Genomic DNA, 26,453 nt, shown 5'->3' with positions numbered 1-26,453 from the left:
AGGGAATAGAAGGCATATCAAGATTTTACATACAGGTGGATTAGCTGCGGCAAGATGAAAAGGGAGCAGGGAAGACTGTTGAATGGAGCAGGAATTGTTTCCAGCCCCTGACTGAAAAGTCTCCAGATACATCAACCTTAATTCCCCACCCATCCCTACACCACCTATTGAAAAACTGGTCCTTTGGAAGAAACCCAATGTTTCCTAGTCTAGCAGTTACTTCTGTCTCCAGGCGGAGAGACTCAGTGTTTGTAGCCAAAATTAGAACCCCAGTTTTGACACTGACATTTTCTCTACTAGGTGCTGTGAGACTTCAGGCCCTTGATGCAAATTCCCAGCAGCTAAACTGGAATAATCCTGAGGACTAGAGTGGGAGGTGAGGAGCTAGGTTGTACACGTTTGCCATCCTTGCCCAAGGGAATCACCTGCCCCTGTTGCTGTGTGTGCTGGGGGGTGCGTGTACTTCGGAAAGAGGAAGGCGCAGCCAAGAGCTTCATACCCAGCACTGTGTTCTCTCCCCAGGCACTCCTCTACTGCAAAACCCATCCAGGGGTCTAGAGTCATGCTCGAATGCACCCCTTAGCCACTTTCCGGGAGGAAAATGACAGGAAGGAACCACTGGTCACAGGTTCCACTGACAAGAGGGGAAAACCTGGGGGTGGCGGTTCCTTTATGGGGGAGGCGGTTCCTTTATGGGGGAGGTCACACCCCCTGCACAAAAACATCCCCAAAAGAACCTGTACTGAAATTGCGTTAGAGAGGTAGAGATACCCCAGGGAGGAAGTGGCAAACGGCGAAATGGGAACACCCCTCTTTGATCCCAAAAGGTGCGTCAGGGAAAGTTGGACTTCGTTTAGGCAGGGACGGAGACATCTCTTCCCACGCCGCCACCAGGATCAGTGGGTCAGAGGAAGCCAGGCTCCCCCCCGCCCCTACCTCAGTTGCTGCGTGTGGGACCACAGCGGTGAGTCTGACCTCTCTTCCCGCCCCTTTCAAGGCTGGGACTTTATTAAGGCCGGTTCTATCAGGCTGAGCCACGCGCTTGGAGGAATGCGGACTCTGGCGGAAGCGCGAGGAGACTAGCCAGCAGGAGAGGAGCTGTGTCCGAGAACAAGGTAGGGACGGTTCTCTCCGGGAACCAAGCGCGGGGTTAAGAGCACGGGGATGGCTGCTTGAGGTCCGGAGGTCAGAGCTGGCTGGCTCCACGGGGAGGTTTCCCAGTCTCCCCGGCTCAAGGAAGCATTCAAGATGCAGGGATAGACGTGCACAGGCGCACACGGCTTTAAAGAGCGAGGAAAGGTCCCAGCGCGGCGGGGCGGGCCCGAGGGAGGTGGCAAGGCGCCTGGAGCGGGAACCTCAGGCAGCCGGCGGATGGGCTCTGGGACCCGCGAGCCAGCCTCTGGCTCCAGTCGCTCCTCGCACTGCGTTTTGCTGGCGCCCCGCCTCCGCGGCTCGAAGCGAAGGAAAGGGGCCAGGCCGAGTCTGAGCCCGCCCCCTCCCCCGCCCCCGATTGGCTGCTGCAGTTGTCCATCCAGAATCTATTTTTGATGGGAGGGGTGCCACCCAGTCTGCCCCAGATCACGTTTGCCCCTAGCAGCCAACCAGTCGGGCCCAAGTCCCCGGGCAAGAAGCGATTGGGGGCGAGTGAGCTCGGCCCCACGGTCCCCCGTCCGGGTCCCCCAGCCCCCGCCCGGGAGCAAGGCGGTATATCCTGCACTCCCTCCCTGACCACCTCCCCTTCGTGGAAGCGGAGCGGCGGCCTCGCAGTAACGCAGAGGCGAAATGTAGCGAGCCGGGTGTCGCGGCTGGACGCTCGCCTTGGCTGGGGGTGTGGGGGGCACGCCGGAGGCCGAGGAGGACTGCCGAGGAGGAGTGATGAGAAGAGGGGGATCCCTGCAACCCCCAAAACCACGGGTCCCTGCTGCCACACGCCAGGCGCCCCCCTTCCTCCCCAGCGAGGGGCAGGTCAGTCCTGTTGGGTCTAGAGGGTGGGTGGCGAGGGCGGGAGACCTGGAGCGCAGCGCATTTGCTGAGTCTGAATCGGGGAGAGGCGGGAGGGCCACCCAGATACCTCTCCCTCCCGGGGTTTGGGGATACTAAGACGGTCTTTTTTGTCCCCTCCTCAGGGCATCCTGGGTCACTTTTGCTTCTTTCATCCCATGGCCTTAGGCCCATCTGAAGTCTCCGTTACTGGAAGGAGTGGGGTGAGGGACTGGCTTCTCTTCCTTCGAGCCCCCCTTTCAGGTTAGGTGACCTGCCAGGAAGACGGGAGGAGGAGGGAGGGTCAAGTTTTAGCGGACTCAGAAACTTTTCTGGCAAGGGGCAGTGGACTCTCTTGCTCAGAGGTTTCCTCCTGGATCTCTAGTGAGGGTTTTTGAAAGAACCACAGGACAGTGTTTCAGGAGACTGGAAAAGGGAGTCCTGGTGACGTGAGTGACTAGAAAGAGAAAACAGTTCCCATGGGCCAGTTACTGGAGTTTGATCCACCCTTTCCCAAACAGGAGTTGACTAATTGTGTGTGTTTGGAATACTTAAGGACCTATTCATCTTTCCTAGGGAAATTCTCTTTAAATTTATTTTTCACTTGTGAGAGCTATTCTGGTGAGCTGGAATAGGGTGGGATCAAGGCCTGGGGATTTCTTTAGGCAAGAAAAGTGGGGCCATTACAGCTAAAGAGACATGCAAGTGCATGGGAGCAAGTGCATTTTGGCTTATGCTGCTTTGCTTTTTATTTTGCTTTGTTTTATTTACTTATTTATTTGGATGGTGCTTTTGTTTTTTGTTTTTGTTTTTTAAGAATTACATTATATCCAACTCTCAATAACCCTGGGGAACAGGGTGAACCTAGAGAACTGAAATGTGTGCATAATAACCAATAGTTTTACCGTCTTTCCCTTCAAACTGAGATAACACCCTTGTCCTATCTGACAAGCTCACAAGGCCAAGAGCAGGGGGAGAGAAGTAGGAACAGAGGCCTAGATCCAAGTCAGTGTCTGAGCTTTCTGTAACACTGTTGACTCTCAAGGGCAGGAGTGGGTAGGCCTCTGGCTCTTGGCCTTGGTCTGGCAGCCTTGTCCCATTGCCCAGGAAGTCCTCCCAGTTGTTGGTTTTTTTTCCTCAGGGGCTGGGGCTTTTAGGGGTCTGGAGACCTTCACTCAGTGATCAAATTCTCCCTGCTTATTTGCCCTGTGTGGCTGTAAACAATCACTTTCTACAGCAGGGTGGCTACAGGGAGCTTGTGACTGAATTTGTAACTGACCCCACTGGGAGACCACACCTTAATAATCTTGGGTTCTTAATGGGCATTCAAGAAGGGATCTCCCCCAGGACATCCCTTCCCATCCCCGGTCGCTGAGAAGGCAATGCCAGGGTCTCCTGCGCAGCATCTTCCTAATCCCAGGCTGGCCACATCTCATTGCTGTTGACCACGGTGGTGGTCCCTGTGAGGCAGTGGGTTGCCTGTTGGGAACATGGCAGGGATAGTGCCCTCTGGGCATCTAGATGTCACAGGGCAGGAATGGGTGATTTAATGAAAAAAAGGAAGGCAAATAGCACTCTTTATACCTGCCTTGTGGGAGGATTCTCCCAGTAGGAGCTGTCCTTTGCTGTATCATAACATTCTCTTTTTCTTGTCTTCTTTCTTCATACATAAGGTGTTCCATACAGATTCTTGTGACTTTAAGGACCAGGTATTTGGGAAGGTGCAAGGTCTTCCCAGGAAGGAAGGACATCTCTGGAAAAAAGGAGAGAGACAGCAGACAGTGCCCTGGGACCAGCAGAGCCCGAGGAGCTGTGGGAAGCTGAAGGAGCCCAACCAGAGGCGGGGGAAGGAGCCACAGCGCCCGGCCGAGGCTGCCTTCTGAAAGATCTGAACTCAAGCTACTTTAATGAAAGAAGGGCCACCTCAGAGGGCACCCCAGACTTAGCTGGGCTCTTCTACTCTGGATGGCCCTTGCTCTGAGAAGCCTGCACTGAGAACCAAAGAAGTTAAGAGGCCAGAGAAGCTTCCCCCAAGCACAGCGCTGGCCAGCTGGGTCAGGCTTCTGCACCCCTAGTGGCCGGCTGCAGAGTCTGGTGAGGAGTTTCTTGCTCCCCTCCAGCTCGTGGCTTCAGTGCTTGATGGGGCTGCCTGTTGGTGGATCAGTTTTTGCAGCACCTGATAGGAGCGGAGAGCCGTGGGAAGAGGTCCCGCGGCGACCAAGCCTGGGTTCACCCCAAGACTAAGTTCTTTCCAGAGTTAGAAAGGGAGAGAAAGCAAACAAAGAGAGAAGAGTTCCCCCTTCTCCTCCTCCCTTCCCGTCATGTCCTCTAAGCCGGAGCCGAAGGACGTCCACCAGCTGAACGGGACTGGCCCTACTGCCTCACCCTGCCCTTCAGATGGCCCCGGGCGAGAGCCCTTGGCCGGGACCTCAGAGTTCCTGGGGCCTGATGGGGCTGGGGTAGAGGTGGTGGCGATTGAGTCTCGCGCCAACGCCAAGGGGGTTCGGGAGGAGGATGCCCTGCTGGAGAACGGGAGCCAGAGCAATGAAAGTGACGACGTCAGCACAGACCGTGGCCCCGCACCACCCTCCCCGCTCAAGGAGACCTCCTTTTCCATCGGGCTGCAAGTGCTGTTTCCCTTCCTTCTGGCAGGCTTTGGGACTGTGGCTGCCGGCATGGTGCTGGACATCGTACAGGTAGGACCTGGGGAGGGCAGCTCTTGACCCTGAGCCCGGAGCCACCTTTTCCTCCCGGGAAACTGTCTCTTGGAGCTTTTCTTCCACCTCCCTGTCAGAAGCAGCTGCTGTTTCCTGGAGTACTTTTCCCTTTGGATCATGTCCTTGGCTTCTTCTTCGTCTAGTTACTTTCTACAGAAGCCTTGAGGAAGCTCAGTAGTCCCAGGGAGGTGGTCAGGGCAGTATTGCTTAACAGAAGCAGAATTGGTTCCAGAGCTCAGGCTTGGAAGAGGAGAGATGGAATAGGGTTGTTACCTGCCGTCCCTCCTGGGCATTTCTGCTGAGCCCAGCTCAGTAGGAGACATTTAGATAGGTCTCCTCTTTATACTTTCTTTTCGCTTTACTTTGGGGTTTCAAGGATACCCACAGGAGAAAGCTCAGTTTCAAGTCTCCCCTTCATCCCCCTGCTGGGCAGGAATTTGTCTAGCTGCCAAGAGGGTCTCAAATTAAGTGGGAAGGTTCTTAAAGGCATTTTGTGTTGCTTGTCTGCCTGTAACCTTGGCAGGATCTTGCTGGGGATTGGGGGTGGGCACATGCTGTCTGATACATGATTTGCGGGGGTGGGGGGCGGTGTTGGTGTGATGAGACATAGAAGTGCTAATTGTGTGACATATATGGGGACAAAATATAATCTCTCATGGAATCTCTCAGGAGGACATGGAGTTCAGCATCCCCTCCCCTTTTCCCATCCAACCCTACCAACGATGCATGTGGTAGTACAGAGAGTCCTGCTGGCAAGTCTCACCAGGCCCTTGTCCCAGGAAACAGGGTGGTTGGTTCTAGGTGGTTCTTTCAATGGTGTCTACCTGGACCACTTTGGCTTGAGTCCTTAGGAGAACACTGCAGCTTTGGTTGCTAATGAGGATGACATTTATGTCATTCCTGCTCTCTCCCCTAACCTGTTATCTGGGGGATTGTTCCTCATGCCAGAAGCTAGGAAGGCAGGCTTTGGATTCCTCCCCCTGGTAGCTGCTCCTTCTAGGGCAGCGAGTGGAGGTAATGGGAGGAGGAGAAATGAGACCAGGGTAGCAGTTCTCCACCTCTTCCATCCCTTTCCTGTGGCCTTGGTTTTCATTCTAAGAGTTTTCCAGTTCTGGTTTGGTGCCTCCAAAGGGTATAGAACCAGGATCTGGTGGTGACCTGGGAAGGGGTTGTTTCCTTTTGTGGATAGTAAGAACGGTAGTGGGGAGCATCTGTTGGCCTCTTCTGTGGGCCCATGAGGTAGGAACCGTAACCATCTCCATTGTGTAGATAGGGAACCTGTGGCTCAGAGGGATTAGGTAACTTGTCCCTGGTCATCTGACTCAGAACCTATGCCATTAACCTCTATGGCCTTCACCGTGGCTGTGGTTCGCCAGTTGGTTAAAGACTCTGGGAGGGGTCTGCTCTCTTTGTCTTTCCCTGAAGAACAGCGTAGACTGAAATCGGGAACAGCTGGAGTTACATTCTAAAATGAGCAAAGAACAAAAGTTCTTAGAGGGCCCCTCCCTCCCCCCATCTCACACACTGAAAAGACTTCTGACACCTTGCCCACCTCCACCCCTCACCCATGGTCCTGAGACACTGAGAAACCCAGGTAGGGAATCTTTGGAGCCTGACCAGTGTGCCCACAGAGGACCAACATTTGCCCTCAGTGTGGCACCTAGGCCCACCCCAAAGCTAAGGTCCAGCTGGTATGGATGACAATGGCTGGTTTGTTCTTGTCCCCGTGCCCCCAGCCTCCTGCCACAGCTGGTCTGGAGCAGGCCCTGCAGATGGCTGCAGTTATGTCATGGCAGGGGTGGGAGCAGAAAGATCAGGGACCACAGGGAGATTCTTATTCCATATCTAAGGGGGCAAAAGTGGTGTCTGACAATCTCGGATTCAGGAAAAGCAGGACAATTTCTAAGGATTCACACGCATTCCCCCTTCACAAGCTAAGATGACCTTCAGTGGGACAGAATCTGGGGCCCTAAGAGGCTGGGGCCATCAGGAGGAGCTGGCTGTAGAGTGTCCCCAGTGTCTCAGAGCAGCTGAGCAGAAGACCGTGTTGGTACAGATGTCTCCTTGGTCCAGGGCACCCCCCTTTTTTCCCCACTGCTGCAGAAGCCCCAGTCTCTTCCCCAGGCCCATTTCTCTCTCCTCTTATCTGCTCTCCTCTCCACTCAGCCTGTAGAACCAGCCTCTGCAGTGAGATAAGGGGCTGGCGTACTGGCCAAAAGTAGGAAAGGTTTAAGTGGACTGCAGTCTGCTGCAACTTCCCCACCGTGGCTGAAAGTTCCCATAGCATTTGGGAAGGAAAGCAGGACTGGGCCCAGTGTTGGAATTGAAGGGGGTTGGGATCTGGGAGCCTCCATGCTGCAGATGCCCTGCCCCACCTCCTGGTTTGGTCCTAGGCGGCTGCAGAGCATCTCACTCCCCTCTTCTGTCAGCCTTTTGAGGGATGGGGGTGGCAGGAGGTGGTGTGCCAACCTTCACTGGAATCCCCAGCTGTGTTAAAACAGGTGAGACTCCCAGCTCCTTATCCTGACTCACTCCTCACTTGCTGAGGATCCCAAGGAAAGGAGACACCCCCTCCCCGAAATACCTCCTCCTCTCGCTTTTCTTTCCTGCTGTGTATACAGAAGAGTCTACAAAGATGAAAGTGGATGGCAAGCATGGGCTTAGGGAAGTGGGGTGGGAAAGAAGCGTTCCTCTCATGGCTGGCCTGCCCCCGTGGTTGCTGGCATTCCTGGCTAGGACACTCAGGTTCCACATGTCCACCCCTTTGATCACACTTTGTACAGCCCTCTGTACCCAGGTGCTGCCCTGAGGCCCTTCTCCTTGGACACCTAGAGGATGTCTGCAGGTGGCGGGGGAAAGCCTCAGGTGAAGGTTGGGTTTACTCTAATCTGAGCTGACTTAGTCCTCACCCTGAAAGGTAACTCCAGCCCACCTTCCCAGGTTCTTCCACAGCCTGGTTCTCAGAGCTGCCGGGGATCTTAGTCTTCTTCATGTCCTTGACTCCAGCTTTTCCAGGCTGTGACTTTCTTCCCTGCTGCTGTCTCCCTGGAGGGGAAGGCTCAGGGCAGAACACTCAGAGGCAGGCAGGGGTCTGTCTTTGAGGCCAGAAGAGGTGAGGGATGGAAGAGGCAAGATGGAAGTATCAGGATGAAGTAGCAGCAGGGCCACTGAGGTGTGAGACTTAGGGTGATTGTTCTGAATTGGGATTATTTCTAAGTGTGAAGGGAACTGTCTCATCCCTGAGCCCCAAAATATCAGGGCCCAGTGAGCCCTCACTCCCCTGTATCCACGGACAGAGAAGGAAAGGGAAGAAGAGCTGCATTTCTGAGAAGCAGTGTCGATGTGTTCTGTCCCCGCTTCCCGCCAAGTGCTTCCTGGAACGTGCCCTTTTCCATCCCCAGCAGAGCAGGAAGGTGTGGGTGAAGGCTTGGCTGACTGGTTTGACCTCAGGGGCAGGCACTTCCAGCCTGGATGAACAGGATGGGCCTGAATTAGGCCAAAGGAGGAAGGAGAGACACTGTCGGGCCCCTGCCCATTCTACCCACTCCTCACCTCAGGGCAGCCTGCTTCCCGGGCTCTCTCAGAGCCGTGTGTGTGTGTGTGTGTGTGTGTGTGTGTGTGTGTGTGTGTGTGTGTGTGTGTGTGTACATACATGTCAGAGGCTCCCCTGCCTGAGCTGTGTCTTTGAGAGGCTTTGGTGGGTGAAGAAAGTATGTGTGTAGGCATTGGCTACTTTGACCCGAGTGCCAGCTCAGGGCGTTGCTGGGTAGGGGCACAGGGGGTGTGAGGTTCCGGGCTGTATCCTGGCTGGCCGGGAAGACTTCTGCATAGGGCTGTCATTGCAGCCGCTGGTTCTCCTTTCCTGTCTGTCCCGAATCTTATCGCTGCTAAAACCCTATCCCTTCTAGGTCCTTGTGTAGTTGAAGGAGAGGGTGCCTGTGAGCTGGGAGACGCAGGGATTTGGGAGTATTTATAGTGGCAACTGGAGGGGCTTAGCTGAGCTTCATACATTTTTTTTCTTAATCGTAAAGACAATATACCTTACAAACAATTCAGAAAATATTGCTGGCATACACTTGGAGTATTTCTTTCCGTGCTCCTTCACTCTGCCAATAAGTACACATATTTTACATTCGCCTACCTGGAGATCAAAGCTTTTCACAGAGCCTGCGGCTTGGAAGCTGGGAGGGGTAGGTGTTATGCAGTGAGGAGGGGATACAAGGCTGGGCTCTTGAGCGGAGCTTCCAAACCACCCTTATAGGTCAGCCACCCTTATGAGGGCAGGGAGGGGAGCAGAGAGAATTCTTCGTCTCTGGAGCTGCGTGTCCAGTTGAGGTGAGGGAGGAGGAGGTAGAGCTGAGCACGGCCTTGCCTGCTGGGAGCTGGTGCTCCAGAGCTATGTGCTGGCCTTGTCCAAGAACAACAGTCCCGAGTTCCTCCAGCGTAGACGGAGCTCACTGGGGCTGCCTTCTCTTTGGGGGCCCAGGGATGAAAAGGGATTTGCATCCCTCCTGGCTCTTCCTGTGGGTGCCTGAAAGCTCAGCAACTGTGGCTGGGGGACAGGCGGTTTCTTTCCCATCCTTAGTTTTCAGAAAGAGCCTTCCCTAAAAAAGTCCTGCGCCTTCCACCAGTGAGGAGCTAGGCCAGGAGCTTAGGTACAGATACGCTCCAGCCCTAGTGAGATGAGCCCTTCCCCTGGGTCCTGGTAGGGACTCCCCCTGCCATCAACACCCCACACACACCCACAAAAAGAACTCTGACAGGAAAAGAGAGGTCCTTGCCTTTATAGGACTCCCCAGTGTCCAGCCTCCCCTGGACTCTAATCCTGGCCTTAACCCCCTCTGATTTCCATGCTCCTCTTTTTTTTTAACTGTGGTAACAAACACATAAAATTTATCATCTTAACCATTTTTAATGTATAGTTCAGTGCTGTGAAGTATGTTCACATTGTTGTAAAACAGATCTCCAGAACTTTTTTATCTTGCAAAACTGAAACTCTACACCCATTAAACAAACATGAACTTCCCTTTTCCCCCTCCTCCTAGCCCCTGGTAACCACCATACTACTTCTATTTCTAGGAATTTGAATACTTTAGATGCCTTATATAAGTGGAATCATATAATATTTGTCTTTTTGTGATTGGCTTATTTCACTTAATATAATGTCCGTTTTTTTTTTTTTTTTTTTTTTTACGGTATGCTGGCCTCTCACTGTTGTGGCCTCTCCCGTCGCGGAGCACAGGCTCCGGACGCGCAGGCTCAGCGGTCATGGCTCACGGGCCCAGCCGCTCTGCGGCATGTGGGATCTTCCCGGACTGGGGCACGAACCCGTGTCCCCTGCATCAGCAGACAGACTCTCAACCACTGCGCCACCAGGGAAGCCCAATATAATGTCCTTAAGGTTCATCCATGTTGTTGCATGTAACAGGATTTCCTTCCTTTTAGGGCTGAATAATATTCCCTTGTATGTATAGACCATGTTTTGTTTATTCATTCATCTGTCAGTGGACACTTGGGTTGCTTCTACCTCTTGGCTATTGTGAATAATATTGCTATGAACATGGATGTGCAAATATCTCTTCGAGGGCTTCCCTGGTGGCGCAGTGGTTGAGAGTCTGTCTGCTGATGCAGGGGACACGGGTTCGTGCCCCAGTCCGGGAAGATCCCACATGCCGCAGAGCGGCTGGGCCCGTGAGCCATGACCGCTGAGCCTGCGCGTCCGGAGCCTGTGCTCCGCGACGGGAAAGGCCACAACAGTGAGAGGCCCGCGTACCGAAAAAAAAAAAAATCTCTTCGAGATCCTGCTTTAAGTTATTTTGGGTATATACCAGACGTGAGATCGCTGGATCATATAGTAGTTCTCTCCTTAATATTTTAAGGAACCGCCATATTGTTTTCCATAGTGGTTGTACAATTTTACATTCCATCGACAGTGCACAAATGCTCCAGTTTCTCCACATCCTCACCAGCACTTGTTATTTTCTATTTTGTTTTGTTTTTTAATAGTTGCCATCCTAATGAGTATGAGGTGATATCTCATTGTGGGTTTGATTTGCAGCCTTGCTCATCATTAACTATAGAGTTGTCAGTGCTGGAATTGCCTTTAGGGACCATCTGATCTGGTCCCTGAAGTGTACCTTTTATAGTCAAGAGCTCAAGGCCCTTATAATTTGTCTAAGGTACCCCTGGCTGGTCTCTGTGGGAGGATGTTGGGGACACAGCATGAGGCCTATCCTTGTGGTCTCTTGTGGGAGACCCACGACTCTCAGTCCAGTGCCTTTGCTCATGAGAGCACTTTGCCTCCTGACCTTGATGCTCTGATCAGCCTGCATACCTCTGTCTGGCTTCCTGACCCCTCCCCTCTCCAAACCTGAAGGCTTTCCATTCTAGAAACGGATAAAGGCACAGGGAAAGGAATCCACATTGCCCTCGGGGGCAACACAGTCCCAGCCTTTTTTGCAAGTCTTCAGTTTCAACTGCAACTAAAGTAGCTTTCAAATAACCAATCCTGGCTCCTACATTTTTCCTACTTAGCACTAAGGAGTGCAGTGCTCTCTGAACCTCAGTTTCCTCATTTACAATGTGGGATAATACTAGCTCCTACCTCACTGGGTTGTAGATAGGATATAATGAGGAAATGCACATAGAGCCTTAGGCTGGCACATGGTACAGACTTAAAAGATGTTAGCTGAAGAAATAGGTAGGAGAGCCAGGCCTGATGGTCTCAGGGCTGGAATCCCTGTCTCCTGACTCCCAGTCCAGTGCTCTTCCTTGCAGGGGTACACTTACCTTTCCTAACTGAGAGATTGGGGCAGGTCTGTAGGGTGAGAGAATGCAGAGGAGGAATGAAAAACCTCTTGCAGACCAACACTCTGAGGTTTGGGGGCCACAGTCTTAATTCAGAGCCTGTTCTAAAGGAGAGCTGCCGTGGCTGAGGCACAAAGCCCTTGGAGATAGATAGAAACCAAACAAACTCTCTAATCTCCTCAACCCCAGCCCCATGGAGCCCAGTTCTCAACAGCTGAGACAACACCGCTCAAGGCTGAGGCCACAGAGAAACCAGACTGAAGACAATTGGAAGGGAGATCGCAAAGGAGTTCTGGGGTGTAAGCCAGCCCGGGGTGACTCAGCTGTGTGGGTCCCTGCCGTCTTCTCCCCCAGCTCCACAAAGCAGGCAGAAGAGGCAGAGACGGGCTAGGGCCTCCTGACTGGAAGGGACCCTCCACGTCTCCCCTACTCTGGGTGGCAGGAGGGGGGGCTTTGTTGTTTGGAGTACCACGGACTTGGTTTGCTTCCAGGGTTCCTGGAGGAAAGGCGTCTGACATGCTCACTCCCTGCTGATCCCATTTTCTCCTCAAGCCCCTGCTCCCAGACTATCCAGTTGTAACCGAACAAGGGCTCGTGTGCCCACAGCACAGAAAGCCAAACTCTGACAGCAGGTTCACAGCAAAGTAAGGGCTGACTGCAGGGCACCAAGCAAGGGAGTGGGAGACAAGCCTCAGATCCACTCCCACTTGGTCTCTGAGTGAGGGGGATTTAAAGGGGAAGAACAAAGAAGCTGGGGTTAATCATCATCTTGTGACATTTCTTAATTGTACTTTTGGGACTCAGAGTTTAAGAGTCTATGGTCTGGTGGTCCATGACCCAAGGGTCTGTTAGCTCATTTTGACCTAGAGAAACAGCCTGCGTCTGTACGTTAATGATGTTATGATTGACCTCAGCAATCTTAGTCATCTGACTCTGGCTGATTGGTGTTCAGTTAGCACAGGATTGAGGTCAGAAGGGACAAGAAAGGGATTAAAGTTTTGGATAAAGACATTAATCATAACCTTGGAACAGGAACTCACTTTTAGGAGGACTCAGTTTCACGTTCAACCTCGATGCCAGCCCTTTGGGGCCCTGAAATGCCTGGGTTCTGTTTTCACCTTGCAGCACTGGGAAGTCTTCCAGAAAGTGACAGAGGTCTTCATCCTGGTGCCTGCACTGCTGGGGCTTAAGGGGAACCTGGAAATGACCCTGGCATCAAGGCTTTCCACCGCAGTGAGTGTCCTGGCTGGGAGGAATGGGGCACACAGAGGACTCGGGGGCAGCACAGAGCCTGACTAGGAGATCACCACAGGCCTTTCTCAACTGTCCAGGTCTGCAGTGTGGGTCTGGGGTGGAAAGGAGTAGGGAGACCCCAGGCCGGTTGTCCTGCTCCTGGGCAGGAGCTCCCTGCCCAGAGTGGTTCCCAGGCTCGGTTTCTGGATGTCCCAGCCATCCTTGGCCTCTTGCCCCACCCCCTGCTTCGCAACCCGCCTCGTGACTGTTTGTGCAGCTTTGACAGGCGAGCATCATGCTGGTCCCTCCACCTGCACAGATGGGGGCCTCCTCTGATCTCCAGCCCTACTCTGCAGCTGGGCAGGAGCAGAGCCAGGCCTTCCCAGCCCCCCTCCAATCCCCTTCCCTTTCCCCCATGGCAGGCTGCTCTTCTGTAAGGGAATAGATGAAGAGGGGCTTCTCATCACTCCCACCTCCCCAAACTCTTAGATCGGCCGTCATGGTTTGGAGACTGAACCAGATACAGGCCCCATGGGGTGGGAGGCAGGAAGCAGTACAACTCAGGGGGCCAGGGGAGCCAAGTGACAGGGGTGTCCCTGCACGGCCATGAGCCTGGAGAAGGCAGCAGAGAGAAGTGGCAGCCAGCCTAGCCCTCCCCAACTTGCCCTCCTGGCCGATTCCCATGCCGCCTCACTCCTTCCCAAACACTCTCGTGGCCTCCGTCCTGCACCAGCAGCTGACCTTTCTCCCCTAAGATGGCAAGCTGGCTTCAGAGCCAGGGAAGGATCAGGTCATTTTAACCCATGTGGGAATGAGCTGCCCAGGTGAGCAGGGCAGAGCATGGAATCGGCCTCTGCTCAGTGGCTGTCCTGAGAGGAGGGGAGAAGAGGAGGCTGCCTTGGGAGCCCCCTTCCCAACCCCAGCCAGAGGCCGGAGCTCAAGGCTCTTTTGCTCCTTCCCTCTCACCCCAGCCCCTCGACCCTGCTTCACTTTCCCTGGGGGTCACGTCCTGGTCCCAGAGTCTTAGGTCACATGCACTGCCTGCTGATCCAGGCAAGGTCCTAATGGATGGAGCTGCAGGCCTTTTCCAGCCTGGAGCTCCAGACCCTCGTCCTCCCTCTCGCAGGCCAACATCGGGCACATGGACACACCCAAGGACCTCTGGCGGTTGATCACTGGGAATATGGCCCTCATCCAGGTAAGAGAGCAGGGACCAGAGACGGCGGGGCTAAGCTTCCTCCCTGGTCAGGAGTTTGAAAGGCTTAAGTCAGCCCCTGCCGGCTCCTGAGTAAAGCTCCAGCATCCTGCTGAGCTGGCTTCTCCCAAAGGGACTCCAGGAGGTAACCAGGTTTCCCAGGAAAACAGCCAAGATGGGGGAGACCCCAGTATCTCCACTGTCAGTTCTTGGCTTCCAGTGGTGCAGAGGGCTTGTGTCCCCACAGATCAGACTCAGGAGGAGACCCGGGAGTGCTGACGGTCCTTGACTGCTGTTGTCCCATCTCCCCATGAGGCCACACAGGTTCCGAACTGGGAGTCTTCCCCGTTGAGTCCCAGGCCTTGTGTCTGGACTGAAGTCTCAGGCTCTATTGAACCTCCCCCAATCCCCAGAGGAACACTCATTCAGCCAGTAACATGTCCTGGGTTCCTGCAGGGTGCACTACCCAGTACTGGTGTCTGGTGTGAAACTAAATAAATAAAGACATCATTCCAGCCTGGGAGGACTGGACAGGCCAGCCCCGCCTGCCTCCTGGGGCTGCTGAGGACAGGAAGAGGTCTGGCTAAGTGCTCAGTGACCTCAGCTAAGACACGCTCTGCTCTCCGAGTTACCACTCCCCTCCTCAGGTGCAGGCCACGGTGGTGGGCTTCCTGGCGTCCATCGCAGCCGTCGTCTTTGGCTGGATCCCTGACGGCCACTTCAGTATCCCACATGCCTTCCTGCTCTGTGCCAGCAGCGTGGCCACGGCCTTCATTGCCTCCCTGGTACTGGGTAAGGAAGGGAAGGGAGGGGCAGGGGCGTAGGAAGGGCTGCCCCAGGGGTGTCAACTAAACGTCCAGTCTCTCTTTTTGTTGGTTGGTACCCCATTATCTCTTCTTACCCTGCCTGGCCCCTCTCCTTCCTCCCCAGGCATGATCATGATTGGAGTCATCATTGGCTCTCGCAAGATTGGAATCAACCCAGACAATGTGGCCACGCCCATTGCTGCCAGCCTGGGAGACCTCATCACCTTGGCACTGCTCTCAGGCATCAGCTGGGGACTCTACCTGGAGCAGGGTGAGGCTGAGGCAATCAAGGGTGTGACCAGGGTGGACTCCTGGGTGGGATTGGGAGAGATGGTAGTGGGCTTGCACGTGTGTAAGGATTTCTTCTATGTTCTTAACTGTTTGGTTGGAGCACAGTTTGTAATAACTCCCTGCCTTAGAGAGGTGAGGCTAAGTACTTATCTCAAATTCATGCAGGCAGCAGGAGCAGGGGTGAAAGTATTTGAGAAATATGCTTGGTGCTGTATATTCTCACTTATCTTGGAGGGGTAAGGGGGAAAGGAAAGGAACTAGAGGCTGGAATCTGCTTGCAAAATGAAGAAGAAGAGGGGAGATAGGGATTTCTGGGGAATCTAAGCAAGAAACCTAGGATCTGGTCTGTGCCCCTAATAAGTTCAATGTCTGAGGAGGTTTCACCTTGGTTTCCTTATCTACAAATGGGAAAGGCTGGCCCCATCTACCTCCCGGGTGTACAGTGAGCATCAAATGAGGTAATACATTTACTGGCATTGAGTGTGGTGTTACTGTTGATCAGTTGGGGCATTTGCAGGCTGAGCCAGGGGGAGGCTGGGAGCAGGGAGCCGCAGTGCTCACCTCCCTCCCATCTCTGCCTCTCTCAGATGTCTGGCAATATATCTACCCCCTGGTGTGTGCCTTCTTCGTGGCCCTGCTGCCTGTCTGGGTGGTGCTGGCTCGACGGAGCCCAGCCACAAGGGAGGTGTTGTACTCAGGCTGGGAGCCTGTCATCATTGCCATGGCCATCAGCAGGTAGGCTCGGGCTCTTGATGCCCACCCTCCCCCTCCCCCCTCCCTTCCACAGACTCACTTTTAAGCCCTGGAAAGAGGAAGTGTGGCACAGACCCTAGAAATGCCTTCAACACTGGATCAGTCACATGTCCTTCCGGTGCAAGTGACAGAAGCCATCTGAAATGGGTTTCATTAGAAAGCAGAACACACTGGCTTAGAGAACTAAAGAGGCACAGCTGGATTCAGGGACATAAATGATATCATTAGGGCCCCAGTGTTCTCCATGTCTCAGCTCTGCTTTTCTCTGTGTTGGCCTGCAGCTTCAGATTTGCACTTCCTTACGCTTACTGATGCCAGCAGGGATTCTTTCTCTCAACAATTCTGCAGAGTCCCATTATAAAATGTCATTGGCTGTCATCCAGTCATGTGACTATTCCTGAACCAATTACTGTGGCCTTAGGGATGTGCTGCTCTGATTGGATGGGCCTGGGGCCTCACCATCATTGGAGCAGTGTCACTCGAACCACAGTGACTGAGTTTGAGAGAGGTGGTTCCCTGAGGAAAAGCCCAGCACTGTTACCAGAAGGGGAAATCATACTGAGCAGGCAGAACAGTAGGCGGCTCCTCTAGCCAACTTGGGAGGTGGGTAAAGGAGACAGCTGCCTGCCCCAGTTTGCTCCGGGTGCTGCGCCAGTGTGTATGTCAGGAGCATCAGCTGGTCTGGCAAGGGGAGGCGAGGACTGGAAGGACAAGGGACTCCTGGGAGCCACCTTGCTGCCCACGTCCAGATGGACCTGTACCTCTCATCCCGAGGTCTGGAACAGAAGCCTTCAGTGGTCTTTGTGTCTTGTCTTTGTGTCTGTGTAGTGTGGGAGGCCTCATCTTGGACAAGACTGTCTCAGACCCCAACTTTGCAGGGATGGCTGTCTTCACACCTGTGATTAATGGTGAGGTCTTGGCATTAGCTACCTAGGGGAAAGAAGAGGGCGGGATCAGAGGATTTAGGGGGCTTTGTATCAGTCAGGGTTCTAGCAGGCAAGAGAGTCCAGCTCAGATAGTTCACGACTTGAACTGCTACTTGAAACTGGTTACTGGAACCAGCGCATGAGCACTGGATGCCTGGGTCCACGCAGAGTTTTGGAGAGGGGCTGAGCCAGGCAGGGCCTTGTCCCCTCGGCTGTGTCTGACCGCAGGTGTACACTCTGCATTGATGGAGAAGGCAGATCCACCTGTGTCCCTTCCTGCACTCTCAGCCGTGTTAGGAGTACGTGGGACTGCCACCTCTCCATAGCATGGGGGATGGGAGGAGCCGGGAAGACTCCCTGGAAGGAAGGGTGTCTTTGTCTTCCTTCTTAGTGTCTCACTCTTTTCCTGGGGTCTGGTGAATGGGTCATGCCCTCCCCACTCCCCCCTCCCACATCTCAGGTCTTATGTGTCTCCACAGGTGTTGGGGGCAATCTGGTGGCTGTGCAGGCCAGCCGCATCTCCACCTTCCTCCACATGAACGGAATGCCAGGGGAGAACTCTGGGCAAGCCCCTCGCCGCTGCCCCAGCCCTTGTACCACCTTCTTCAGTCCCGGTAATGCCAGAGTCCCCACCTCCTAGGTTCACTCCATCACTTCAGAAACAGCTGGGGCCTGCATATGTAGGTTCTCCTTCTCTGTTGGGCTGTATGTACCAGCTGTTCTGGAGGGCAGAGCCCAGGCAGGAAGGCTGTCCTTTCCTGGGTCACCCTGGGGGTTGGGAACCATGGGATGGAGACATAGAGATAGTCAGCTGTCTGCTGCCCTGGAGTGTAGCGTGGTACCTCCTGACTTCGAAAGGCCTCTTGGAACCCATTCTCCTCCTCCCCTTCTCCTCCTCACACCATCTCTCCGCTGGTTCCAGATGTGAATTCTCGCTCGGCCCGGGTCCTCTTTCTCCTCGTGGTCCCAGGACATCTGGTGTTCCTCTACACCATCAGCTGTATGCAGGGCGGGCACACCACTCTTACACTCATCTTCATCATCTTCTACATGACAGCTGCACTGCTCCAGGTACGGACTGGCAGGGGCACGGGGGCGGGGGCCAGGGCTGCCCTGCACGGATGGGAGGGGAGGTCCAGGCTTGGCCCAGAAAGAGTCTTCCAACTCTTTCTCTGTGACTGTGTGGCCAGTAAACACTGGACAGGGGCTCAGGAGAACCGGCTGTAGTTCCAGCAAGGTCACTAACATGCTGTGTGACTTTTGCTCAGTCATTTTACTTCTCTGAGGCTCAGTGATACATTTGTAAATTGAGAGGAGTGGACCAGAGGTGGTGGACTTCAGGCAGGTGCCACCCCAACTAGCCTGGCCACACAGCTCCATGTGGTTCTGTTCACATGCTGGGGTTCCTTGGGAGATTTCATTTGAATAAAGGGTTTCACAGCTTGAAAACGTGTCAAAACCACTGCACTAGATAATCTGTTGGATCCCATCCAGCCTTGCCATTCTGTAATACTAGGATGCTTTCTCCCTGGCTTTTTATTACCGTTTTTTCAACTTTTTGTTCTGAAATACTTATATATTCTCAAGAAGTTGCCCCCCAAAATGTAGAGAGACCCCATGTACCGATCACCCAGTTCCCTGCAGTGGTAACATCTTGCATAATTATAGCACAACATCAAAACCAGGAAATCAGTGTTGGTACAATGCACAAAGCTATTCAGATTGCACCAGTTTTAGTATGCACTCGTGTGTGTGTGTGTGTGGTTCTATGCAATTCTATCACGTGTACATTCATGCAACCACCACCACAGTCGAGATACAGAACAGTTCCATCACCACAAGCCTCCCTTATGCAGCCCCTTTATAGCCAAACTCACCCTTAGTATCACATTTTCAATTTCTACAGATTTGCTTTTTGAATAGGTAATAGTAGTCATATAGTTCAAAAAATGTGTAAGGTTCATAGCGAAACCTCAGTGAAAAGTCTTTTCTCTGCTTTTTCCAGCCATCCAGTTCTGTTCCTCACAGGCCATTGGTGTTATCTGTTTCTTTTTTTTTTTTTTTGAAGTATAGTCGATTTACAGTGTTGTGTTAGTTTCTGGTGTACAGCAAATTGACTCAGTTTTTTATATATATATATATATATATATATATATATATATATATATATATATATATGAATATATATATATTCTTTTCCATTATGGTTTATTACAAGATACTGAATATAGTTCCCTATGCTATACAGTAGGACCTTGTTGTTTATCTATATCTGTTTCTTATGTATCCTTCAAGTTTATTCTATATTTATGCAAGCAAACATACATATTTTTCTTATTTTCCTCCTTTTTTTTTAAACACACATGTAGCACACTATACATGCTGTCCACACCCTGGTTTTTTCACTTAATTTATCTTAGAGATCATTCCACACCCATATGTGAAGAGCAGAACACCCTGATTTTTATGGCTGCATTTTCTCCTGTTGTGTAGACGTGCCACAGTTTCATTTAATCAGTCCCCTATTGGTAAGCCCTTATCCATAACTCCAACCCCTCATCCCCAACTTTAGAAATGTTGTGTGTTAGGACATCTTAGCAAGGGCTGGGCCAACCACATGCAGTTTCCCCGCGGCAGTTACCCAAGTTGCCACGTTGCATTGTGAGTTGGGGTGAAGCACACTCGGTGGGAAAAGGGAAGGTGTGTGTACCGAGGGTCTGTGGCTGGAGGGTAGCCCTTGGCCACGTCGGGAAGGATGGGCCCGGCTTCATTCCCCATTGTGAACACGCTGGGGGACACTCTCACCCCTACTGTCTTCTCTAGCCTGTGCAGGGCCGGAGCACGGCACTTGATCCCCTCTAAAGGTTCTTTCTGATCCCCTCACTGCCCCCTCCCAGCCATGTGTCCCAGGGCCTGCTCGGGAGGCTGGAATGTGGGGACAGCTGCTGCCATTCCCTTCGTGGGACACGTCCCGAAGTCCTTCTGGCCACGCTCTTTATTTGGGATGCTTCTGCAGCTGCTGGCCAGGGTGTGAAGTTATGGGGGGCTGGCCCTCACCCAGGGCTGGGGTCAGGGCCACAGGAGTCCAAAGCAGCCGTGTGTGGGGCAAGGTGGAACGTGAAGGTGCTAGAACTGTAACCTCTGGCTTCCTTGGAGAGAAGACAGGAGAGCAACCAGGTTTGCCTAAAAATAGGTATCACTTCTGGCTTCTGGATCCCCCAGTGGCCCTGGTTCCGGCATCTGAGCCCCTCAGGGCAGAATTTGCATACCACAGTATTTACAAAGTACAGTCAGGAGTAAAACCTCCCAAATGACTGTGTCGGAGCTTTACCGTTAGAAACCGTTTCATTCTCACGCAGATGCAGTCATTTGGGGATCCCCAAATGTCAGGAATCATGCAGACTATATCAAAGACGCAGGCCAGCCCACTCCACCAGAATATTTTAGACCGAGTTCATCACCAACTTAAAAGTGCGTGTGAATCTTGTTAAAATGCAGATTCCGATTTAGGAGATCCAGCGTGAGGCCTGAGATTCTGCATTTTTCAGAAGCTCCCAGCTGTTGTTGATGCTACTGGTCCTGGGCCCACTAGCAAGGTTCTAATCTAGATCATTCTTAATTTTCTGTAGTAATGGAAGAAAAGCAAGGGCACAGATAAATCAAAGCAGCAGATAGTCCAAAACGTCTTTTGAATTGGTGTGCACTGTCTGCTTTGTATTTAGCCGACTCATTCTTAATTCTGTTTTGCTAGGACTAATGGTAAAATACACTTGCATTCTCTGAGCCCACAACAGCAGAATGGGAAGGGTCAGGAGGAAGGCAGCTTGGGATAATCAACTGTTACACAGACAGCTGTGCCGGCAGCAGCCTCAAACGCCGTCCTTATTCCACTCTGCTCTGAGGACAAATCCCTGTATGAAAGGCAAACTCCAACCCCCAGCCCCCTGCTGGGCTCCCAAAGAGGCCAACGTGGCAAGAATTGGAGTGACCTGAGGATAGGATGACCCAGAATTAGAGGCAAGAGGGCTGAATTCCTGCAACCAGTGGGATGTCAATTAGGAAGCCTCTTGTTTAGTAAATTTGGGAGCAGAATGTAATGCTGATGTGGGAAACTCCACGGGGTAGGGGCATCTTCCTTCCCAAAGAACTCGAATTACTCCTGTCATCTGTTCAAGGTGGTCACTGTGGGGTGAAGGAACATAGAGGGGTTGCTGGGGCAGAGAGACGAGCTGTCCCAGCTTAAGGACTGTGGATAGTCAAGCCTTGTGATGCAATGAATGGGTTGATGGCATGGCCTCTGTCTCCCCCTGGAGAGAGGGGATGGCTGCAGGCTGGGCCCTTCTGTTTCTCCAGGTGCTGATTCTCCTGTACATCGCAGACTGGATGGTGCACTGGATGTGGGGCCGGGGCCTGGACCCGGACAACTTCTCCATCCCGTACTTGACAGCCCTGGGGGACCTGCTTGGCACTGGGCTCCTAGCACTCAGCTTCCATGTCCTCTGGCTCATTGGGGACCGAGACACGGATGTCGGGGACTAAGCCTGGTCACTCGGCCTTCTCTCCACCTCTCTGCACTTTCTGTGTGAAATTTTTTTTTGGTTTCTCTTCCCCCACCCCACCCCACTTGACACTCCCACCTCTTTCTAGGACTTCACTTTGATACCGAATTCTCATTATTTTCAATGGGAATTTTTATACATTGAGCCAAGTTTGTAGAGCAAGAATTCAGGCAGGACAGATGGACTGAGATGAATAGTACAAGTAGATTTTTGAGACAATCACCAAGTGCAATTTCATGGTGGGTGCCTCCAGGTGAAGTGGATTGGGGCAGGGGTTTCCATCTGGGATCTGGGGACATTTGGTTTAGCTTTAGCAAACTCAGCCTCTGTGAGTGGGCTCTGGTTTTGGGGGTTTGTCTTTGTTTTCTTTTTTTCTTTTCGGTTGAACAGAGGGATAAATGTCACTCTCCCTTCCCCTCCCACACACACATACTTTTTCTAGAAATGGACCAACTTCAAAGCACTAGCAGGAGACAGCTGCTCCTGGCCCCAAATAATCCTAGCCCTATTCTCTACCCTGCTCTCAAACAGAATGAGGTGAACTCCTTAAATTGTGTACATGCTCCTTACCCAATTGCCTGATAAATACCACCAGCCCCTCCCTTTGATCTTTTTTCCAATTGATTGTCTCATCCAGGAAGATACGAGCAGTGGCCTGGTCTCCCTGTTGACCCACGTCTACCCATAGTTTGCCAAGATCTACATCCTCCCTGGGCCCAGAGAACTGATTATCTCTGTTCAACCTTTATCTCTAATTGCTTCTAAGCACGACCTTTCCCAGAGCTTGCCGGGTTGGGTTCCAAGATTAGGGACGGAGAATGGGTATGTGAAAAATGGTTGGGAGGTTGAGGGCAGCCAGGGGTGTTTCACTGCTGCTGTTCTCCTGAAGACGTAATCACGTGGTCACCTTAGACCCTGTCACTTCCTGAAATCGCTCATTCTTTCATGCCATGGAGGTCAGTTTTCCTCTCTCTTGGCTTCTGCCCACATTCATCATTCATTCACTCATTCATTCATTCAGCAACTACACAGCCTCCCCAAGAGCAGCTCTTCTGCAGGCACGGTCTGAAACATTTGTTGAGCGCTATCTGTTGAGTGCCTACTATGTGTCAGGTCCTGTTTGCACAGGCACTGACTAGCCAGCAGTAAGGGAAACACAGTTCTAACCTCGCCTCGTTCCTAGATGTAAAGGCCATGTGCCCTTTTCAATCTGGCAGAGAGTTTCCTCGCTGTATTTCCATCTTTGTCACCGAGCCAGCTTCCGCCTCTAGATTCCACTCCTGGATCCCACTTGCGCACAACACTGACCACGGCTAGAGCCCCTAGCCCCATTGCTCAGCCACTGCTGATTTCCCTAAACTCCCCTTCCTCACCCTCCCTTCCCCCCATCTCCTCACCAGCCACGCAAAAGAGGATTCAGAACTAGAAGGCTGTATATCAACCAACTGCTTCCACTTTTCTCTGCCCAGCACAAGACTGGGAGAACACTGGAGTCTCTGCACCTTCCCCACACGTTACCGTGAGCAGATCAGGATTCTGTTGTCCACACTCACATGTACAAATCTGGGCATTTGGATGCAGGTTTTTTTCTAGCCTGTCTATCCACAGCTTTCCCTTAAGCACTCCGCTTTGTAGCCTAAAGGGCCCCTCTCCAGGGGAAGACTAGGCAGTGACCCTGACTTTTACCACTACCATGCCTCATCCCAGGAACTTGCCCTTTACTTCCAGAGACTTTCCTCTCCCTCCATTTCCACCCAGGCCACCTTCCAGAGCCTAGAACTTTAGAATTGGAATCATAGAGGTTATCTAGCTGGGGTTGTGTCCAGCAGAGTTTATTAACACCAGCCTGGCCTTGTTTCTGCTCTTCCTCAGGCCTTCTTTCGTCTTGTATTCCACCTCCAAACCCATTTGCACACAGACTCTTATACAGGCACCAAAACCAACTCTTCCGCCCCTGAGGCTGTGCCCCTGTGGTGTGCAGTCACCCCTGCCCCAGTCACTCACCGCTTCTTCATCTCTGGAGTTCAGCCAGGCTGCCCTGGGGGATTCCAGAGTGTCCTTTGCCACAAAAGCAAGAAGGTAGGCGTGCCCCAACCCCTGAGTGTGTGAGCAGAGGGAGGACTGCGGGGTGAGAGGGAAAGAAAATGGACTTCATGACTTTCATGGAAGATCCATTTCTTTTCCCCCGATTGCACAAACTGCATGGACTTGTGGCCCAGCTGTGAGGAGCAACATTGGTTTACGCTTCTATCCTTAAAAAGTTACAGAACTGTGTCCTACGACAATTATTTATAGTGACTATAACTGAATTGACAAATGTCAACGTAACTGATAAATTATATTTGGTAAAATAAAGAGGACGTTTATTTAGGTGGCTGGTGGTTCCTGTGTGTCTCATCAAAAAGCAGCTTCCACTGTTGCTTTGGGCCCCCTCTGTAGTCCCACCCCCTCCTCGCACAGAAGTGGAAAGGGGCCAGAGTGCGACAAGAAATATTTCTTAAATACAGAGATGCGTGATAGAAAGCATCAGCCATTTATTGAGAAGCAATCAGTGCTGCTCTGGGACATATTCCAGAAGCCTTACTCTGTCCTTGCTCTCCACACACTGACTCAGCCTCGGTTGGGGTATTGTGCAAAGGGTGCAAGCACCTATGGGTTAAGATTCCTTCCCGCCAGAGGTTTATAATCTGCTTGGGTCAAATAATAATAGCCATTCTTTGCTGAGTACTTGCACGTGCTTTCACTGTGCTCAACCCTGTAAACTCTTAGCAATTTACAATTGACTGCAAAGGGTTTAGAGTCAGGCGTGAATTCAAATCCCAGATCTTCTGCATTGATCTGTGTGACCTTGAGCAGACCATTTACCCTCTCTGAGCTTCAGTTTCCTCATCTGTACTAATACGTATTTCCTAGGGTCGTTAAGCAACTTCAGTAAGATAACTGACATAAAGAACTAGACACTGTGCCTGGCATACACTAAACCCCAACATGCTAGTCAACTGAAGTGAGGGGGAGGTGGGCCAATGACTAGGCAATGTCAATACTATGACCATCGGGGTAAACCGAGGGTGGCTGGGGAGCAGGCAGATGGAAAGGACACGTAACCAAGTCTTGAGGGGCAGGGAAGTCTTAGAGGAAGCCAACAAGAATAGGAGCAGCATGTAGGAGGAGAACCATCCTGGAGAGGAAACAGTAAGCTAAGCAGAGAAGTGAGCCTGGTGCTTTGGGGAACTACAAATGGTTCGCATGACTGGGGTTTGGAGGACAGGGGGTGATAACACAACCCTCTGAGACACGCATACGTTTGTGACGAAGCAGTTTTTCTGAGATGGCAGATAGGGAAGGGCAGAGTCACGGTGCAGTCCCACCTAGATCTGTCTGACTCCAAAGCCTCTGCTGGGAACCACTGCCCGAGCAGGACACGCTCCCCCAAGGATCCTTGACAATGATATAAATGACACAGTGCTGAGCATTACCCAGCTTGGTGATCAGCCCTTTATTTTGAGATATAATTGACAAAGTTGTAATATATTTAAAGTATATAATGTGATTTAATATATGAGTACATTGTGAAAGGATTCCCCCCATTGAGTTAACACATCTATCACGTCACATAATTACCCTTTTTTTTCTAGTGAAAACATTTAAGAAATCAGCCTTTTATAACAGGCCTGGACTCTGGGACTAACTCTTCAAAGCAGTAATATGTTAGTAAGGCCATTAAGGGTTAGTGGAAAGAGGATAATTGCTTGTTAATTATTATTTGTATAATATTTAATATATAGTATATTATACTCTATGATATACTTTTATATAATAGCCTCATTTACGACTTCAATATTATCTCTCAAAACTTTGCAAAAAAGATATTATCACCTTTTTACAAGCGAGAAACTGAGGCCCAGAGGGGTTAAGTGTCTTGCCCAAGGTCATAGATTCACACCCAGGATTCTCTCAGCCCAGTGCTTTCCCACCATGCCTGGAGCCAGATGAAAGAGGTGTCCAAGGTGTCCCTGTATAGAGAACATTAAAATGTACTGAAATGGTCAAAAATACGGTGCCTGTTATCTGTTTTGCCCTTGAGACACCTTGTATTGCTGTAAAATGATAATTGTCTACAGAAATAGACAATATCTTCCAGTGGACATTTAAAAACAAGCCTCCAGGCGCCAGCCTATCCCTGATGATATTTTTGCAACATAATTACAGGCAACACCACCAACCCTGAGATCAGTCAGCTGACAGTCTCCTGAAATCCCGCTGTCTCCAGCTAAAATTCAGTAACTGAACAATCACAGTATAGTGCTGTTTAGTGCACTATATGTTATTACATTATCTAAAGATAAAATATTTTAATATGACTCCCAAGAAAATATATGGCTTGATTAAAAAAAAATTTAAGGGCTTCCCTGGTGGCGCAGTGGTTGAGAGTCCGCCTGCCGATGCAGGGGACGCGGATTCGTGCTGCGTTCCGGGAAGAACCCACATGCCGCAGAGCGGCTGGGCCGGTGAGCCACGGCCGCTGAGCCTGCACGTCTGGAGCCTGTACTCTGCAACGGGAGAGGCCACAACAGTGAGAGGCCCGCGTACCGCAAACAAAATAATAATAATAATAATTTGTTTTAAAAGCTAGTAAGAAAACCAATTGCAGGGAGTTCCCTGGTGCCCTACTGGTTAGGATTCCCGGCTTTCACTGCTGTGGCCCGGGTTCAGTCCCTGGTCGGGGAATTGAGATCCTGCAAGCTGCGCGGCATGGCCAAAAAAATCAAAAAAAGCAGAAACAGAGTACCTTCCTGCTAGGAGGAATGGAACAGCCTAGAAGGCTGGTGCCCCTGGGCCTGAGGAATAAAATTAGCCTGGGTGGTTAATGTTAGTGTTTCTCCCCTTCCACAGGGTCTCTTTGACAATAGGAACTGTCTGACTTGGTTACTTCTCGTGAAAACACCTCAAACCCCTACAGCTTGAACTCTCAGTTGAAATATTACATTTAAAGGCCAGACAGAACCCAAATGAATGGATGATTGCATCGCATCACCTTTCGAATATCACTTAAAAAATCTATGTAGTGAAGACTCAATTCCTTTGGGAAGGAGCAGGAATGAACTGTCACCCGTATCCTCCCTCGGCTTCTTGTCTCTCTCCCTCTATTACTGGCTTCTCTGCTCTCTCCCAGGCTCCCCCTTCCC

At 51.7% G+C, this 26,453-nt stretch overlaps 1 protein-coding gene across 1 annotated transcript; it reads left to right on the top strand.

The window, feature by feature from the left end:
• Window positions 1-3,808: 3,808 nt before the first annotated feature.
• On the top strand, window positions 3,809-23,620 carry SLC41A1 (solute carrier family 41 member 1). The gene is made up of 10 exons (XM_082833751.1): window positions 3,809-4,676; window positions 12,630-12,737; window positions 13,864-13,935; window positions 14,580-14,724; window positions 14,863-15,009; window positions 15,617-15,764; window positions 16,611-16,690; window positions 17,188-17,322; window positions 17,631-17,779; window positions 21,062-23,620. The coding sequence occupies exons 1-10, from the start codon at window positions 4,302-4,304 to the stop codon at window positions 21,245-21,247; spliced, it is 1,545 nt and encodes a 514-aa protein (XP_082689877.1). The 5' UTR covers window positions 3,809-4,301; the 3' UTR covers window positions 21,248-23,620.
• The last annotated feature ends 2,833 nt before the right edge of the window (window positions 23,621-26,453 follow it).

This window comes from Leucopleurus acutus (assembly GCF_964270905.1).
Source record: "Leucopleurus acutus genome assembly, chromosome: 2".
In the NCBI taxonomy this organism is placed as follows: domain Eukaryota; kingdom Metazoa; phylum Chordata; class Mammalia; order Artiodactyla; family Delphinidae; genus Leucopleurus; species Leucopleurus acutus.
The sequence above is the reverse complement of the archived record's forward strand: the minus strand, read 5'-3'. Positions and strand labels throughout refer to the sequence as shown.

What these genes read in the sequence shown, in the direction of transcription:
- SLC41A1 (XM_082833751.1), top strand. Translation starts at nt 4,302, where the DNA reads ATGTCCTCTAAGCCGGAGCCGAAGGACGTCCACCAGCTGAACGGGACT. An exon ending in TGGTGCTGGACATCGTACAG is followed by an intron (nt 4,677 to 12,629) that starts GTAGGACCTGGG and finishes TTCACCTTGCAG; the next exon opens with CACTGGGAAGTCTTCCAGAA. An exon ending in CTTCACACCTGTGATTAATG is followed by an intron (nt 16,691 to 17,187) that starts GTGAGGTCTTGG and finishes GTGTCTCCACAG; the next exon opens with GTGTTGGGGGCAATCTGGTG.